This window comes from Balaenoptera musculus, chromosome 12 (genome assembly GCF_009873245.2).
Source record: "Balaenoptera musculus isolate JJ_BM4_2016_0621 chromosome 12, mBalMus1.pri.v3, whole genome shotgun sequence".
NCBI lineage: Eukaryota > Metazoa > Chordata > Mammalia > Artiodactyla > Balaenopteridae > Balaenoptera > Balaenoptera musculus.
In genome coordinates, this window is record NC_045796.1 from 8669695 (window position 1) to 8689309 (window position 19615).

At 45.3% G+C, this 19615-nt stretch overlaps 1 protein-coding gene across 1 annotated transcript in view; it reads right to left on the minus strand.

Annotated features, from left to right (window-relative positions):
* Window positions 1–19615, minus strand: part of FNDC1 (fibronectin type III domain containing 1) — a 98205-nt gene that overhangs the window by 33420 nt on the left and 45170 nt on the right. The window contains exons 4-11 of the mRNA XM_036872111.1: window positions 18740–18946; window positions 13750–13848; window positions 12122–12239; window positions 9935–10122; window positions 9108–9215; window positions 6229–6417; window positions 2198–4804; window positions 316–416 (exon numbers count right to left, since the gene is read on the minus strand). Of these exons, the coding sequence (XP_036728006.1) occupies window positions 316–416; window positions 2198–4804; window positions 6229–6417; window positions 9108–9215; window positions 9935–10122; window positions 12122–12239; window positions 13750–13848; window positions 18740–18946 (3617 nt within the window). The remainder of the gene's footprint in view (window positions 1–315; window positions 417–2197; window positions 4805–6228; window positions 6418–9107; window positions 9216–9934; window positions 10123–12121; window positions 12240–13749; window positions 13849–18739; window positions 18947–19615) is intronic.

A 19615-nucleotide genomic window follows, 5' to 3' on the forward strand; every position in this document is an offset into this window, starting at 1 on the left:
AGGTTGTGCCTCAGGTTTTCTGTAACTGGTTGGCCCAAACATTTGTGTGACCTTCCTAACCAATCAAGGCAAATGGGAACAAAGGCCCATGTCTGACCTAATTAGTTATGAGAAGAAAGCAAACTAGTTACTCAGGAGAATCAAGGATTTTTCTGAGCACTGGAAGAAACAATATAGTATAAGTATATTGACATACAAGTGGTTAAAACTAGAGAAAAAAAAAAGACCGCTTCATTTTTTATTACACAACGCCCACCATTTTTCTCTTCCCAACAGCATGAAAACAACCGGTATGTGTAAAGAAGTTTACCCTACCCACTTTGTTCCTTGAGGGCCATTGATAATTCTTTGTCCACTTGGTTTTCCATTACTACCAGGAAGTACTCTCCCTTCTGGATTTGGTCTTCCATTATAACCTACACAGTACAAAAAAAAAAACCAAAAAACAAACCAAAACAGAAACAAAAAAATCCAACAACAGAACCTGGTAAATTCAACATTCCTGGAAAGTTGGCTTCATGCCAAACTATATGTAGTAACACATCTTTTCAAACAGGAACACTAAACAGAATTTTAAACCAATAGCTCAAATATATTAGATAATGATAGTCTTAAACTGTGACTTCTACATGACAAATATGAATGTCTATGAAAAGTGTGGTAAAGTCACAGTTTTCTGACATTACTGGGGGAATAAGCATGTTCAACATAAGTAAATTTTCCAGAGAAGGCTTAAGACCTTAAAGCTAGTAGCTGTAGCTTTATTTTAGCCAGTTGGAAGGTGGAGGGAAGGAGAGTTGGAAGGATGGGGATAATTCTCTCTAAAGTGTATGAGATGCTGTCCTGCTCTCCTCCATAGATTATACTTAACATGCTCACTATTTCTAGCTGACTTGGGTCCCAACCGTCAATTGCAGAGCATAAACCCACAGAGCTGACTAAAAGCTTGACTTCAGTGGGGCTGCTTGAGAAGTATCTGCTCAGAGAGGAAGTGGCAGGCCCAGTTGGCTGGCCTTCAGTTGCTGTCTGTCTGCTCCTTGCACCTGCCCTCTCTCTTCACCTCATGCCCTTTCTGATCAGCCACAGTTTGGTTGAGGCCTCCACTGGGAGCATTCTGCTCCAGCGTGGCCCACCAGATAAAGTGCTTGGGCTTCCTGACAACTATTTGCAGGTCAGAGACATTTCTCTCGCTCAAATAGTTACTGAAAATTTTAAATTTATTGAGTTTTTTCTATGTACAAGGGAATGTGGGTTTTACATCTATTATCAGGGTCTTAGGTTTGTGTAAAAGAGTCTGTTTTAATGGAAAACTGAACTCCACGTGGGGTACTGATCTATGTCTTTACGCTGGGCTAAATTAACAACATATTGCACAGATTAACAAATATTAATACATTCATTCAAAAGTGTTCTATTAAGCCCTGATTCCATACAAGGAGAGGGTAAGGCACCACTTAACTGAATGCAGATTTCGGGTAAATACCTTAGATCCTGCCCTGGGGTCCATGTAGACTCCAGTTCACAGCTGCCTACATTCCGTCCTCAACCTAAGTCACACATCGGCCTGCTACTCCGCTGTGTGACATTCGCCTTTCACATGCCTTTTCTGGAGGTTTGAAACAACATTCACTGATTGCAATGCCTGAGCAATTCTCACCCAAGACGTTTGAGTTTGTCCCGGGGTATTTTCAGCTGAGGGTTTTATATGCAGAACAACAAGCACAAGATCCAGCCCACACAGGGAGATACTCCTTCCTGTGGACTCCTTAATATGCCCTGGCACAGGGACAACTAAAAATAACCTAAAACACAGGAACCTGAGTTTGGCATCACAGCTGCGACATATTTTCAGATTTAGAGCATATGTTAAGGAACTCAAAGAAGCAGCATGGGAGAGCGGAATGGCCGAGGGCTGTGGAGTTAGTGTTTGGGAATGGAATTGCAGCTCAGCCACTTCACGGCTGTCTGGCCTCCTGCAAACCACTCAGACCCCTAAGCACTGGCTTCCTCATCTGAAGACCAGGAGAAGCAATGCAAAACCAGGCGACGGTTAAGAGGGTGCGATCATGTTATATCTGCAAAGCTCCTAACACAAGGCTTGGACAGAGCAGATGCTCGATAAAATAAAAGGCTCTCAGGACTTTCTACGAACACTGCTGAGAACCGTAAAGAAAATGTTAAGTTAAAAACAAATTACCTTGTCTGGAAGGGGGTCTCACAGGCGGTCGTGAGAAAGGGTTCCGGAATCTTGAGTTCATCATGCGCTGGCGCAAGGAGAGCATAGGGGTGGTGGACGAGTAGATGGCAGGGGCGCGTGTGGTGAACCGCGGCGGGGAGGGGGTGCCCTCCGTGGGGCTTGGGGTGGCGGGGCTGCGAGGGGGGTGTCTGGGCGGGAGGTGCGTGGCTCTCGGGGAGCTGCCCGGAGGTGCAGGAGGAGGACGCTTCAGCGGGGTGGCGTTCTTGTCCTGCGGGGAGCTCACTCTGGGAGGCGCAAGCACGATAGCAGGCTCTGTCTCCCCCTTAGCGATGTTCCCATCCACGTGCTTGCCGCTCCTGGGGATGAAGGAGGAGGGCCACTTTGGAACAGAGGAAGACGGTGGGTCCTTGTCCTTGTCCTTTCCTCCTTTAAAAAACATCACGTCTTCATCTTCCTCCTCGGCCGAGACCGACTGCTGCGATTTTGACGGGAGGGGCTCCCTTTTGGATGGCGTGGCCTGGGACGCACCGTCCTTCTTCCCCACCGCCTGGGGCCCTGCTCTGCCGGGGAGCCTGGGGCGGGCTTGGGGGTGGAGGCTGCCGGGCCTGCCTGGGGGTCTGCGGAGGTGACTGTCGTCGGCGCTTCTTGCCTGAGCCTCCACCTGGCGGTGCTTGGGAAGGGACGGGGTGGCGACCTTGGCACCCGCCGAGTATGCGGGCGCCCGGATGCCCCTGGTCTCCGCTTCTGCGCTGTCGTCGGAATCCTCGCTCTGATTCTGGGGTGACGCGGGAAGCGCCCCCTGGGAGCTCGCCGTGAGGGAGGACTGCCTGCCTCTGGACGAGTAAGGGTCTGAGAAGGAGGCGCTTTCCTGCGACGTGGGGTGGGGACGCCCGGCCTGGGGTTTGGAAGGCGGACGCCCCTCTTCCTTTCTCTGCGGGCCGCGGGGCTGCTGCTGGGACGCGGAGACGGCCGATGAAGGCAGCTTTTCCGGAGCGGTGGACCCGGCACCCATCCTTCGGGGCACGCCGGTCCCGGGGTGGTGCTGTGAGCGAGGCGCAGGAGACAGCGTTTGGGGAGACCCGCCCTCCACGCCCGCGTCGGAGCTCTGCTGAACACCCTGCGCCTTAGAGGGCGGAGATTTGGCCTGAGGATGCGCCCCTGCCCAAGTCCCCGCGGCCTTGGCGTTCTCTTCGAGGGGCTCCTTCCGCTGCAGGCTCGCCGCTCTCTGGGGGCCTCTTCTCAGGTGGTCCGCGCCCCGGGAGGCAGACTGCCCGGAGGAGGAAGACGCGCGGTCATTCGCCACGGTGGCCGGGAGCGGCTGTTCGTCTCCTGCCTCTTCTTCGCTGTCTTCGTGGCCGCCCAAGCCTCGCCCGTGGTCAGAAGCTGGGTGAGAACTCACCGTCGAGGGAACCCGGGGGGCCACGGTGGACGGCGGGGAGCTGGGGGGCCGTAACCGGGGTCCGCGGCCGCCGCCAAGCCTGTGTGGGTATCTCCCGGGGGCAGCGAAGGGCCTGTTCCTGAGCACGCCGGAATGTCCAGAGACAGGCGCCCGGGACCGAGATGCCGGGGCCGGGGCTTCAGCCGGCTTCCCTTCCTCTTCAGCATCATGGTCACGGCCGCCGTCCGAGTCATCTGCGCCTTCAGAGGCCTGCGTCCTTGAGGGCAGACGAGAGGAGACCGAGGAGGGCTGGGTAGCCCGTAACGGCGCGGTGGACTTGGCGGCTGGGGCATCGTGACCATCCTTCCCGCCCCTGGAGAGCGGGGACCCGGCCTGTGGTTGGGTGGGCGGCAGCCGAGATGAACCCCCGTGGGATGGAGACAGTCTCGCGGGTGGGGCTGTAGCCCTGGAATTTTCCTCCCCGTCCTCAGAGTGGGGCGCCCTCCGAGCGGGCAAGACTGGTTTTGCGCCGTGGTACGCGGAGCCTCTGTCGCGCAGGGCGCCCCAGGCTGGGTGCCGGCCGGGCGACAGGGCAGGCCGGGCGTGGGCTGCGCTCTTGGGAGGCGGCTGCGGGGAGCCTGCGGCTGGCCCTTCCTCCTCTTGGCCCACGGAGTCATTGTCACCAGGGCTGGAAGGGCGGTGAGCGGGGCCCTCAGGGGGTGTGGCTGGGACCGAAGAGGCGGAGGGGGGCGCCCCTGGGCGAGGGTGAGAGGCGGCCGAGGAGACACGCTTGTCCACGCCGTCTTTCCGGGGCAGCCCCGGCGTTCGGGCTCTCCCTGGGGTCCGCCCCGCAGGGAGGACCGGGTGGGCAGGTCTACTTGGTGACCTCTGCTGGGACTTCTGGCCTTGGGTCTCCGAGGGCGAGGTTGGTGGGTGCCCTCGGGAATCCAGCGCTTCCTCCTCGGTGATTTCTGTCGACTGAAGATCCACCCCTTCACTCTTCCGAGGGGGAAGCTGGGGTTTTCTGGGCAGCCCACCATTAGCCAATATTTTGTTCTTCAAGTCAAGAAGCAGGTTCTTGACATTTCTCCCTTGGGGAGAAACAGGCAAACGAGTGTCTTTTGAGGAAGCTGGAGCTTTGGGCGAAGATGAGGGAGGCTCGGGCTTTTCAGGCTTGTGATGATCTCCCGTGTCTGTTTTCTGCTGAACATCAGACTCACTGGTAGGGGCTGTTAATAGATTTTAAAGGATTTGATGTCAAAGAAGAAACATGAAAGATATGCAACGGAAAATGAGTAAGATGGCAGTATGGAGGTGTTTAAAGTTAGTAATAATAAATGATAACTTCTCCTCCTTTAGACATGACACTTATTTTCCCAATTATAGCAATCTCTTTTAAAGTTCTATTTTGCTTTAAGTAACATAGTCCTAGAAAATATGTGTATTGAGTTTCTATAAATTGAATCAGGCTATGCCACGGCTTATTTGAAGGAATTCTGAAATGAGTACTTGGAAGTAATTCATTGATTTTGTAAGCACAAAATCTTATATAGGACTTTCTTAATATAACTGTCAAGATACTACAAGTGCATTATAGCCATTCTTTACAATGTAGGCAAGAAATACACACAAGCCTGGCACAAAATGTTGAATGATCTATACTGAAAGCTATATGGAGATGTGTTGTGTGTAATTTGCAAATGACTGGGGTGAGCAACAAATTTGTAATTTTTGAGGCATTACAAAGAGTTCCCTATTCCACATGACATGTCCTTACTTGCTTTTTTCTTGCTTAAAATCCCTTTTATAATGGATACATTTGTAATCCCACAATAAAGCCTAAAATAAAAAGACCCCTGGGGTAGGCAAAACATTATATCATGTGTACCCTATAATTTACCCTTTATTGAGAGCAGGATGGAATGTGGGAAGGGATGCCGTAAGGGGAGAAGAACTTATATAGCAATGAGGGATCCAGAGGGAGCAAACTTCATCTATTTCAGGGTTTTTTTAGGATAGAACTGTTGAATATTGCAGTATACTGTGGATCCTCACAGCATATAATGAAGGAGAAAGCTCCCAATATCTGGTGTAAATGTAGACAGGCAGGAAAGAAAACACAGTCCAGAAACACCCCACTCCAATTTTGGCTTTTATTAACCTGCTGGGGTTTGATACTGAGCAGATAAACAAGGTAACTGAAATTCTTCTGAGTAAGGTTGCATTCCAAAATAATGGCATACAAACTATAAAAATTTTATGTGCCATTTATTCATTAAAATGAGCTAACAACTAAAAATGTCACATTCTGCCTGTAAAAATGTTCTTTCTCTGTCATCATAAACCCCAAATTACACAATGATATAAGATGAATCACATAATGAATACATTAGTCACATAATTACTAGATAATTCATAATTACTATTATAATAGTAATTAATGTTATTAGCCATCAATAACATTTTAGCGTTTGGGGAGACCAATTTCTAAAGGGACCACAAAAATATTATAGACATCAATATGGTACCTTAACCCCAAAATTCATCAACAGAGCCCTTCTAAACCCAAGAGCGTGATTCAAAGGAACACACCACAATTAGCAGTAATGAAGAGGGAGAAAAAGAGAGCCACAAATACACAATGCTTACTTACTTGTTGGCAGAGCGACAATGAAGGCTTTGGAATGAGGCCCCAGTCCTCTCCTGTTTGCGGCCCGGATTTTGAAAAGATAGCGTTCCCCAGGCTGCAGACCATCCACTAGGGCAGAAGTAGTCTCTCCAGGATAGGTGAGGGACTTTGCTCCAAATGGTTTGAGAGCCGGGGCGTATGAAAGAATGTATTCTGAAATGATTTGGCAGACGGTTGGAAGGAGGAAACTGAAAACAGTCCTGTGTCCAGTAGACAGACTGTATGGGCAGGATGAATTAGAACGTGCATTACTAAAATTAATTCTCTAGCGATGCACGCCAAGTCAGTAGCTGGAGCAGAAAGACACAGTAGAAGGTGAACGGGCAATTCAATCAGGCTACCAGACAGGCCTACAGAGTCAGTCAGCTGGCAACTTTCCATATACAGCAAACTAACTGTATGGACCCCAGGAGGCCAGTCTTCATACATTTACCAAAAATATTTACCCTTGTGTTTGGGTTTTTTCTTCATTGTGTTTATTTACTAATTTACTATGACAGACTGTATGCAGAAGAGAAAAAACCACAGGAAAAAAGATGACAACTCCTAGGAACTGATTCTGAATAGCTGCTGACACCTTTTAAGAGTTCCATTTTATTAATCTGGGCTATCTGCATTTGTGCATTAAGCCAGATAAATTCCATATTTGGAATATAATTTCACTTTTGTAGGAATTATGAAAGTTCTTAATATATTCGGGTAAGGATTTTTCACAGTATTTAAAACTGTGAGGAAAAGTTGCTGAGTCACGGATTTATGTGATGTTTAATGTCTCCATCCTTAATTGGCTATATCTATAAACATATAATGCCCTGGGCCTTTGAAAATCATAGCAAATTCAGTCCAAGGAACTAATATATCTCTATGCTTATATGGAAATACTGCAACATAAGGAAGCCACGTTTTAAAGCATAATTTTCACCCTCAACTAAAAACTCTCATGCCTATTTTCCTGCCAATGAACTCAAGACTTAACAAAACTTATCAAATTAATATGAGTAGGAGCTAACCAAGAAAAATAATTTAAATTACAGAATGACCAAGCAATTATCATACTTCCTAGGGGAGCATGGATGATCCTTCCTTTTCCCTAAGCTCTAATCTTTAAAAAGTACATTTGTCTGAAAAAAACAAAAAACAAAAAAAAACAGCATTCTTTTCTCATTGAAAATGAACAAACTAGTCATTTGTGGTGGTCAAAAGTAAGAATTAAAAGAACCCACTGTCTACAAAATTTTGTAATTTGGGGTTTTTTTTTGTGGATTCAATTCATCTGGAAAAAATTTAACCATGTCAAAGTATATTCTTTTATTATGTTTTCTATTTCTCAGGCATAAAAAATGCCCCAGGATAATTATGAATTTACAATCCTACCACTACACCTTTAGGTTAGTGAGGTACATGAGTTCTTTTGGACATAAAAACTCAGTAGCTATTTATTACTTCTGGCAATATTTAATTGACTAGCAGGGAGCTTCTTTTGCCAAAGAGCTATAAATATAAACTAAGATGTGGGAGAGGGGAAAAAAATAAGTAGCATGGTAATAAGGTCACCAAAGGAGTAATAACTGACTTTTTTTTTAATAACTTCATAACTTTTTTTTATAAAAAAGGTAGTCAGCTAAAACATGTCTTTATTCAAGTTTCAGAAGTCTTTTCAGCATCACAATAATGATACAGAAGCCAATGTTCAAACTGTCATAAAAAGAACGATTAAAAGGGGGTATCCTAACTATTTTTTCTCTTCATTTGTTTCTGATTTATTCCATTGAAAAAATGAGCAAGCATAGTACAATATATTCTTTAAAAACGTGGGAAGTGAGAAAGCATTAAGTTTAGAAAATACTATCCTACCTCTACCTTCCGTAATTTCTACTGTTCAGTGAAAAGTTATCCTTATAGGTCAGAAAAGATAACTTACAGTTGAATATAAAACAGAACCACCCAATTTCTTCAATTAAGAAATTCTCAAAGAAGATCAGTGATAATTTTCTGAATTTTCTTAAGCTTACACAAACTTTCCATATTAGAGTTTTCTTCCAAAATCAAGCAACAATAAAAAGTAGCCTTAGAGTACATTTGTATAGGCGATGTCAGGGGAGACCCTCAACACCACCCTTTTAAGTGTCTCCAGATAGACTTCCAAAAGGTTCTTGAATGTTTTTACATTAAAAAGAAATTATCTGTGCTTTTATTTAATGTTCTCAACAGACCATTTTAAAATTTAACTAGTTGTGGATATTCTATGCTATTTTCATTTTTTTTAATCTACAGTATTTTTTTTCTGTTTTAAGGTCATATTTTCCTCAACCAGCCTCCCTCCCAAAATCAATTGTTCAAAATGCTGACAAATAGGGAAAAAATCTATTTAACATTTTATTTTATTACTTGATTTTCAAGCCCATTAAATATTTATGGTCCCGTTCGAGACATTTATGGTCCCGTGGGATTTCTGCTCACTCCTACCTGCCATGATCTTACTGGCACCATGAAAAGGCCCACAGCGTGAAAAACAGGGTGTCATTTTGTTTGGTGAAAGGTTATGATGTCACATCCATACAATTAAAAACAGCCCTCTTGATAATAGCATCAAAATCCCTGCATAGAGGGAAGATGAAAAGTCATCTTCATGATGACCTGGGTCTTACTGACAATGAAAACCCTTCATGAAATATCCTTGTCCATTGCGTTAGCACCCCGTATAGGTGTGTTGTTTCCCTGTTGCTTTTGCAGTCACCAAGCCTGCGATTAGAACCAGTTTTTATCAGAGTCAATGTACACAGCTCTCTTTGGGGTATTTCACTCCCACGTGCTTCTTATACTTTAAGTAATGAGGTTCCTACCTTTCACTTTCCCCTCGGTCTCAGGCAGCGCATCCCAAGCTACAGTGACAGCCGTAGGTTTGCCATTGACTGGCCAGACGGTTAAATTTTCAGGAGCTGTGGTAGGAGCTACAAAAGGACAAGGATCCAAGGTTTAAGAATGCCCTTATGGGTATTCTAAAAGTAAATGACATGTGGTCCCTACATACACAATTTTATTGCAGAGCCACTGTGTTAATTTTTATTATACACGAGAGAAAATTCTCCACTTGCTCTTTGTGTGATTTATATCAGTTTTACCAACTCATATGGTAAGGTTAGACATACATAGGGAAATGCTTTTAGGAATTCAGAATTTCTCTCGTTGCTGAATATTGAAATATACAAAGAAGATGAAAATCCAGTTTCAACTTCTTTTGAATAAGGTTTCTAAAGACACAGTTTAAAAGAAAATAATTGTAGTCTTAAATATAGAACAAATTTCTCCCCCAAAATCAAACATGACCTCAGCCTTAAAAAAAGAAGAGTCTCTCCTCTATTCTAGAGCCACGTGTTGTCCAGGCACAATCACACATACAGTGGGGATTTATGGAGGCTCCACGTGGTTTTAATGTGCTCTGCATGTCAGAATAACATGCTCATGAAAATAGCCAGTGAAGGATACAACATGGACCCAAGGAAACTTCTTTGTGTTCATACATAGAAACGCTCCCAAAATTTAGGGTTAATGTTACTTCGAAAAATGCCTCTGCTGGCCCTTATCACTACTGGCTTCTTAAACTGTCTTTAAATCTTCCTTTAGTGGTAATTCCCAAGTTGAAAGTCCAAAGGCCGTTTTGAATACAGACCAGATTCTGGTGTTCTCTGGAAGACAGATGTACTCCATTTGCCGTCTCGTTCACCCTGTGAGATGCGGACTGCAAATTCATACATGGTGTCTGGAATCAGGTTCTCTATCAGCACTCGTCTGTTGGAGACGGGCTTGTAATCCCACCTTGCGGACTCCCCCTTTTCTCGGTAGCGCACAGTGTACTGTCTGTAAGAAAATGCAAGGCAACAGCACAGCCCTCTGACCAATTCTCTGCACCTGAACACTGGATTCCTTGACGTTTTCCCTTCCCCACAAGTGATGACTTTTGGAAGTAAGTAGAGAAATCAAAGAGGAGAAAATTCTAAACTTTTAACTTTGTTATTGGCTCAAAGGATCTACTTAAGTTCCAGGGAGATGTGTCTAAAATAGCCCAGAAGAGATGGACCTTATTGTCTTTTCAACACCAAAATGTCTTATTGCTCAAAAGGTCAAGCAGCGATTAAAAGGAAGGGATAGAAGGGAGACTGTTTTTATGAGGCAAGGGCCTTATTAGGGGTGTGTGTGTGTGTGTGTGTGTGTGTGTGTGTGTGTGTGTACGTTGTGTGGAAGAGGCAATATTAAGAACCAGAACTGGCCCGAAGTACCTTGGCTCTCCAGAAAAGAAAGACAAGAAGACTCATTTCATGCCAAAGCAGGCATGTTTTCTATAAGTTCTATAAGGAAAGGCAGCATGTGGTTTTGAGTAGACTTATTACCATGAGATGGAACAAAAATGTGTAACAAACAGAGCAGGAGAGAGGAGCTTATGAAAGGAACTCTGCTGTGTGATTATCAGGCAGAGAAGTACGGTGTGACCCAACATGGTCACACTGGGCAATCCCCGACATAAGACATCCTCAACACTTGACATTAAGAATTGCAAATGCCATTTACTGGACTGCTTTTCTAAGAAGTTTTCTTTGTGGCCACTTTACAGTAGAAAGCACTTGATGCATTAAAAGTGTGCTATTCATTACGATATTTAATTAGTTAGGATAAGACTTCAGTTGCAGCCACAGCACACCAATTCGCAATAAAAGTTCTGCTAAGAAAACTGAAGCCCTCTTTTGTTTTCATCAAGATGTTGGAAATCAAAGTCCCGTGGTAATCAGGAACACTTCATGTTGGGGGAGGCCCTATGGCTTGGGAGAGAATCACTATGCATTTTCTGAGGTCTTTGACAAGAAGCAGATGTCTTTTTTTACTAGCAGACAGTAACAGAAGCTCTATCTAGTACAAATAATATATATAATATATATCTAATATATAATATCTCTCTATATAATATATATGATATATATATGATATATATATATATATATATACACACACACACACACACACACACACACTCAGCGTTATATTCCATTCATCTTCTAAAGTATAATCACTTTTCCTGGTTGCAAATAGGTTCAAAAATTAATACATAGTGACTAGACCACCAAATCTTTGGCTTTCTCTTGGCTACGTACACTACTTAGTCATTTAACACAAAAAAATCTTTGTGACTCTAGTAATCTACCACTAACTAGAAATGGCATTCACCAGTGGCCTTTTAAGCACAAAAATGATTTTAACCTTATGGTTTTTCCTCCATTGCTATTTCAAATGAATGTAAAAACCAGAATAGCGTAAGATCATGGCTTAAGACAAAATACAGTGCACTTTGTTACACACAGAGGAGTTCGACAGGAAACAGTGCAGTGTCTGAAGACTGTCTAAAGAAGAAGCACTGTGTGCAAGGCATCAGACAAACGGCCACGACTCTACATAGGATCCTTCCTGCTGCCACGCTTCCCGGATAACAGGAAGACGGTAAGACTTTTCCCAAGATGGACCCACGTCCCCTGTGTGTGAACAGAACATTCATGAGACAAAGCAAAACACAACTGGGGGCAAAGAAAGAAACAGAATCTAGGAAAACTCCAAACACAAGTTAAGACTTTGAACAGATGAGAGGTGAGGTCCTGCTGTGTGTCTTACACAAATCTGATTTGTGGGCAATGTGTACCACACTCGAGATCAGCTAGACTGTCATACAACAGTCTACCCGTCAGCTACAGAAGAGGTCAGCGTTCACATAGGTCCAAAAATACAAATGTTCAAATAAATACACGTCTCTTCAGGGCAGGAAAAACCATGTCTCTCATATAGAAAATAAAGACAAAGAAAGAAGGAAAGGTACCTTGATGCAACAACTTTCTTCTGTTTTTCCAAAACAGGATCCACCCAGGCTACCAGCACAGATTGGGACGATATTACCCGGACATTGATGTCTTCAGGTACATCCAGTTCATCCTCTTCTGCAATGACAATTGTGTACATGGAAAGGCTGTCCCCAACAGTAGGCTCTGCCCTGAGTCCCTCTGGTCCCCAGAGTTTATTTTTTTAATTGCTTATGCTTGAGGTAGATAAAATGAAATGAATAGAAAGTCAAGCAATTATTTGACTGGTCAATGCAGAAAACCAAAACTCCCCACTCTTCCTCTTCTTAAACACATTCTAAGCTGCCTAACCCAATCGACATAAGAACAGTAGCACAAAAGGAGGTGCTTTGCCCTTGGTCAGAGATACTCCAGATCACTCAGCGTTTTCTCAATATACACTGTGAGTTTCTGGGAAATAATGCAATTTTTACAGGAAGCAAAAGTTTAGGGGAAGAAAGGGTCAGCTCAGAGCATTTCCTGGGCAATCATGGCATGAAATAAAAATTCTAGCTCAACAATTGCACAAGTCACATTGACTCCAAGGTCCTCACAATTTAGAATCTGTGATTCCAAGGCAGATTAAAAGTAATATTCAGACAGAAAAGAGAATTCAGTTTGCCAGTTTCCAATGGAATACAGTAAAGTCACAAAGTTTATAGTTTCTGTTCAATCTGTAACACTGAGACTCACAAGACGTCTTCAATTTTGCTTTTAGTCTCTTGGAGTTTTTTGGGTTTTTTGTTTGTTTTGTTTTTTTCTTTTCATCTTTCAGGGATCATGTTTCAAAAGGATGTGGCTTTCACTACAAGTAGGGGAAGGTGGAAATATGTAGCCCATTATAAAAGTGATACAGGGACTTCTTCTAGAGCAGCAATTAAAGAACTTAAAAAGTGAAACAACATACATGTGGGATTTTTCTTATACAACGTACAATTATAATAATTATCAGTATAAAAGTATAATATATAGATATATGCTATATTATATAATTCAAATAAATTGTGAATTCATGAAAATCATTATGCTGTAGGTTCCCTCTTTAAATTAAGGCACATGATCCAGAAAAGGTATCTTTAATTTGTTACTATATGATTGATATAAAAAATATCTGTGAGTGGATGTGGAAAAAAGTATCCCTTAGTAAGTAACCAATGATCAGGCTACCAGCAAGACACTATTACAATTCTTCTCACTCTTCTCAATGCTATTTTTAAGGCAATTTTAGCTGAAATAAAGTTTGAGTGCATCTCTTGCATGCTGCCCCCTCCACACCTACTCTTCTTTCTCTCCCTTTGTTCCCAATCTCTCACCAAGGGTAGTTTATGCATGGATCAGACAGCGCCTGTTAAATGGAATAAATGCTCGGCACTCCTATCATGACAGATCTGAAGCCATTCAAATATACACAGAGATAGATTTCATCACAAGAACACTCTAGCCTCTGAGTACAAAGGAAACACACATGCCTCCAAAATGTGAGCAAGTCTGCCCTGCTGTTTCCTTTTATACTCAATAAAATCCATGTGCATTGTCGCTCAGCCAGCATCATTTAGAAACAAGCAAGCCCTAGACCATGGCTTGACCAGACGCGTCCTTGGAGACATACCTGAAATCTTCCGCTTTGTTAGGGCGGCCCTGTAGACGGGCTGACTCTGCCCCTGGGAGTTCAGGGACTGCAGTGAGACCACGTACACGGACTCGGAGGCTGTGGACCAACAAGCAAGGGATGAGGCTCACGCAGCTGGTTTTCTGGAAAGCACACCCCTGCTCGTCTGTGCTCCTCTCCCCTTACCTTCTCGTCTCTCTCGGGCATTCCTACTCATTCAGGACAACTACAGATGAGACCAAGGACTGTGGGAACTAAACTCAAAAAGAACACGATTTATGTCAGGAAATGTGGACGGGATTTTTACCTATAATTCCTGAAAAATGGGTTTCTAGCTCATTAGCATCAAAGAAAGATGAGCAATGTTTAAAAAAGAAATGAATAGTATATTTACCCACACAATTCCCTAAATTTTTTTTTACCTCCAAATATAGAGGAGGGAATGACTCTGTTTTTATTTGTCATCAAAAAGAAGGGAGGGAGACAAGAAGAGCCGGTGCACCAGGCTTGCAGCCCGGATGGCATGCTGTGCCCTTCGAGCTAAAATCCTCAGAACGGGGGTCTCTGAAGATTAGCTAAAGAGCAAATGGAAGAGTTTAAATTCATCCTTTATTTCTGGATTGTTCTTTCAGTTCACCTCCACCCCACCCTCCCAAATTGTGCATTGGGCCCACTAATGTCCAACTTAACCTAAACTTGAAAACTTTATTTGGAAACAAATTACAATAATGAACTAAAACTTACAACTCTCAAGTGCTATGGAATCACGGAGTCTGAGACCCCAGTGAAACCTTGGCTAGCTTCCAATTTGACCTTCTTAGTTTACAAATAAGGACATAAAGCCATAAAAATGGATTGACTTGCCCAAGGTCACACCCCTAAAAGGACTCATAATCTTCCCTAAATCTAAAGTTGCTAATGCCCAACTCCAGGTTCTATCGACCTAGTTTCCTGTAGCAGCCTTGATCAATTCAAGAATAAAAATGAGGCAACCTGACATACTTCGAACACGGATAGTTATATCATCAGGTAATACCTCAGCACATTAACAAGGCGGCACTAAGACCCTAAAGGAAACTTCTAACACTGGTGTCCTGCCTGCAGGAATTGCAAACTTCCATATGGCAGTGGGAAAATGAACCTGTCATTTTTACAAACAGCACGTCAAGTTAAACATAAAAGGAGACCCATGCTCAAAAAAACTCACACTGAGAGCCCTGTTTATGTAAAGTAAACTTCTGTAGCCTAATCACATTTCAAGGGAAGGGGCAATACTTGACAACCTGCTCCCTCCCGTGTGCGTGTGTGTGTGTGTGTGAATACACACACACATAGGGCAGGTGAAACTCATACTGTGACATGAGTAAATTATTTAGACTGAGGCTCTCACATCTTATTCTGTCAGAGAATTTTGAAATATATGTTTCACAAAAGGGAAGAATCAAGTTTGTAACGCTTGAATTCATAGAACATCAAACTAAGCTTCTCAACATTGGAGTCCTTTCAGGTGTGTTCATTTCTTGCTGCTACTGGCAAGTACACCAAATGCCAACAAAGAAAAAACTCTGCCATTCAACCTCACAATCCAGGAACATGTATAAATAACTAAATGTGAAAAGCAGTGGCTTATCATTTATCAGGAACTACCAAGAAAAGAATAATTTCCCACAATTGACTCTTTGACATATCTGCGATGCATTTCTTAAAGTTCTTGGATTTGCTGAATGCCCAGGTTCTTGATTTGCTGTGCTCTCCAAGTCAGCTTGGCCCGAGATGATCTCGAAGGAACAGTCTACACTGCAGTAAACCGTAACAATGGTTTCACACGTACTGGGTCTAGTCTCTGTGCCGTGTTAAGCATTGCACATCAATTCTTCATTTAGTGCCGACAAAGCCCCACGAGGAAGGCTACTCTCATTGCCTCCTTTTCACAGGTGAGGAACCAGCTCAGTGGGGTGAGGTGACCCCAAGGTCATGGCCTAAATGCGGGGCTGGTCTCACACCCAGCTCTGCGTGGCTCCAAACCCCAGGCTGTTACTAATGCAGGTGAGGAAGGGGCAGGGCCCAGGGCTCACCGGGCACTGACCCCGGGCCCGAGAAAGCACCTGACAGTTGGGTATGCACCCGCCCATCTCTTTTTCATAGAACTATAATAAAGACACAGTGGTATAAAAGCACCCTTCTTTCTGTGCTCCTGATTATTGAATAAAGGGTAGAAATAAAATTTCCAAAATGACTGCAGCGTCACCAGCCCAGGGACCACAGGACCCCAAGCCCCACCCCTCCCTGTCAGAGCCCCCGTTCTCCCTCACTTCCCAACCTCGGCGTGATGTGGCAGAAACTACTGCTGAAGGTCCGTGGAAACTTTCCGAAGGACTCCAAACGTACACCTGCTCATTCTTCGCTACCGTCCGGCTCCCACCCCACCTGGGCTGGTTACCTCCTCCCCCTCTGTATTCCCACGCCCCCAGGGACCCCTTTGACCACAGGATTCAACACTGGCGCCCTCCCTCCGCCCGCAGAAGGCCCAGAGCTTCCTGCCTCCGGTGCCTGCTTTTCCCTCTCCAGCTGCTTTCACAACAGTGAGCGCTACGCACTCTGGGGACCGTCTGCCCTTGTGCGCGACCGCCGGGGAGCTGGTACCCAGGATGGTGCCTGACATGGAAGATGCCCAGGAGGACATGTTTAATGGATGACTCCGAGGGCAGGGTTTCTGCTGACAGGACCACAGGCCCACCACTTTTCTCCAAGTTTCCTTAACATTTGGCCATTCCTTGCAGTACCACACTTTCAATGGCATCTGGGTCATCAGTGGAATTAAAATCCTATGCAGGACAAAATAAGGAGACAGGCATCCCCTAACGTAGCAGGCCGCTCTGACATCCACAGGAGTTCACATCATCCCATCCTCATCCCATCCTCCTGGCCAGCACGGAGCAAGTGTCCAGTGAGACCGCCTCCTCAAGGTGACCACTGAGATCGTTCACAATGGCAAGTCCAACCCTTTTTATTTGGTGAAAATTCCTAAGCTACCAGGTTGTAGTGGAAGCCCCAGAGTCCTGAGCTGTCGGTTCAGGCCAGGATCCGGGCCCACCACTGACCTCAGTTCCAACATTTGCTCAAGTTCAGGAAGCAAAAAAAAAAAAAAAAAAAAAATCCTTCTGCGACACTCAGGTGAGCCAGGGGTTCACTACTGGGAGAAAACAAAAAGTCAACAGAACCAGTCAGATGAAAAAGTTGTCGACACCAAAGGACATTTTAATGTGTGGTGTCTATAAAAGATGCAGAAAAATGAAAACTTTCCACTTACAAAATGCTCTCTCTACAGTATCAGAAATGCAAAACTAGTGACTATTTATCTGCTGATATCCTGGGTAGAATTTGGCCTGAATCACCAGAACAGGGCCACTTAACCTGCACAGTACAACCACTCAAGGCAAGGGGTAGGCCCAGGAATGAATGAATGAATGAAGAGTCCCCAAATTACTCTGTGGCTCCAGGTGTTGAGCCTCTAGCTCTGGGTCTCACTGCTAATACTGAAGACAGGCTTCACGAAGCATGGACAGTCAGATTTCTCCATTCGCTCCCATGATCCCTCGTGGTTTCGTGCAGCTTTGGAGCAGACAGGTAGCTAGTCTCTTCTGGCTGGAAAAAGTCTGGAGTCTATTTTGAGGCTTCGATGCCACGCCTGGCTCACCGCTGCCTGTGCCACCACGTGGAGACCCCGTAAAGCCCACAGAACGCCAGGCTGACCCTGTGCCATGAACAGCCAACAGACTTTTCCAACAGTGGGTGTGTGAGCAGAGCAGTGAAGGTAACTTCCGAGAATCTTCCAGGGAGCGAATCCAGCCTGGCCTCCCGCTCGGTGTCTCCACCAGCTCAAATCTGCCCAGGTCAGTCTCCAGCCCCTCACTGCGTAGGCTGGGAGCCAAGCCACGCCTGATGACCGCGTCGTGAAGAGACCCTCGTTCCCACTGGAGTCTTGGGAAGGCCCAATAAATCACACCCTCTTCCTTGCCTGAGTACTGATCTAATTAGAAAGCGAACAAGAATAAGCAGTGGAGGCCAAAATATCTATGGCTCGTACAAACTAAGCTGGAGAACACGGGGCAGGTGTACGTTCTAACACCAAAGCCCAGAGTCAGACAGACCTTGCTGCCCCAGGAGCCCTGGGCCCTCCACGACTCGGGCACAGAGGGGCAGAACAGAATGCGTACTCTGCAGCCTCGTTTCCCCCAGAGGAGGGGACAGGGAGGGGCCGAGCCACGCTTGCCCAGCGCCTCCTGCCAAACCCATCACGTAGGTGAGGGGGCATGAGGGAAGGGAGAAAAGCAGAAGTGTTGCACGAGTGTTGCAGTGTCTCCACCCCCAAGGAAGCGCCAGGCGTGAGGGATCATTGCTGCGCCCCTGGGAGCGTGGCCCGGGTCCACTGTCCAGGCCTATCGAGGAGCAAGGCCAGTAGAGGTTAGGCCTGGAACCAAGCAACCAAGCACATAACCTCTCCGGATCACAGCCTCCACGGCCTGTGCTTTGATGCTTCCTTCACCCAATGAGGGTTTGCAAAGAGGAAGGAGGGCAGGCTCGGTCCGCAGGCTCCATCAGCTGCCACCACATTTCATCTCGATGGGACGCAAGGTCCAGTGTCCCAGGATCTAAGATGCAGCTTAGAGCGCAAAACGATGAAAGCAGAGCCGAGATGGAAAAGCATTAGCCCCGCCCCATCACGTCCAGAAAAACGACCCAGTGCAACTGGGTCAGGAAGCCGCTGAAGGGCACTTGTTGGGAAGCCTTGTCCCACCACTAACAGAAGGTGGAAAGGGTAGAGGCATGGACGGAGGATAGAACAGAGAATGAGTTTTTGAATACCTGTAACACCTGGAAAATGAACATTACAACTGAAATACAACGTTCTGTCATGAACAGCCTTCAAAATCTTGAAATGACAGCCAACATCATTAAAACATCGAATAGCAATGAACATGAAACTCACCTAGCTTTTTAATTTCGTGTGTTCGCTCATCTCTCGTCAGTGGAACATAATTCATCTTCCGGCCACTTTCTCCGTAGCCCAGAAGGAAGCCCCGTGATCTGCGTGGACTCTTAGCTCCAGACAGGCGCGGCGCCTTCCACGCCACGGACAGCTGGTCGTTGGAGGAGCGGACTCGGACCCGCAAGGGCTTGTTGGGCACGTCCTTTTCTTAAAGAGGACACGACACAGAGACCATTAAACAGCAAACCCTGGAGCTCGCCATCAAGGATGGAAAGCGTATCCAAAGACTGGCCGCCACAATTAGCAGTTGGGCTTAAAACATCCATTTTTGGTAACCAGTTCTAGTGAGAACATCCTTCCCCCAAGGGCATCGACACTCCGTGTCCACGTTCCTCTCCACACTGCAGACCGAGAGATCTCAAGGACTTAAAGTGAAAACATACTGTGTGTGAGACTGCCAGCCAGAAATCTTGGATGTTTTACAATGTTCCTTTTCATCTATTTCCTCTTGCCCCCTTAAAGCCAAACCACTTTCGCTGGGGTTATACTAAAACAATTTCAGTTTTATTCCAAGTTCAAGGGTAGGCTCTCCATTTCAAGGTCTAGCCTCTATAAAAATTAGGGACCACCAAGCAATTACGGAAATGACAACTATGCTCATCGCTATAATTCAGCGTGAAATATAGCAAACACTTTCATGCTATTTTTAACTGTCCTCCTGGAAGCTTTTCCACTATACAGTTGAAAAAGACAGGCTTTCCTTGTCTTTATGGTGAATCACTAAGAACTAAATACTGCTTTCTGGCCTTGATCTTAATTTCTCTTACATGTCCAAGTCTTGCCCCTTCAGACAAACCCAGCTGCTATTCCCCATGT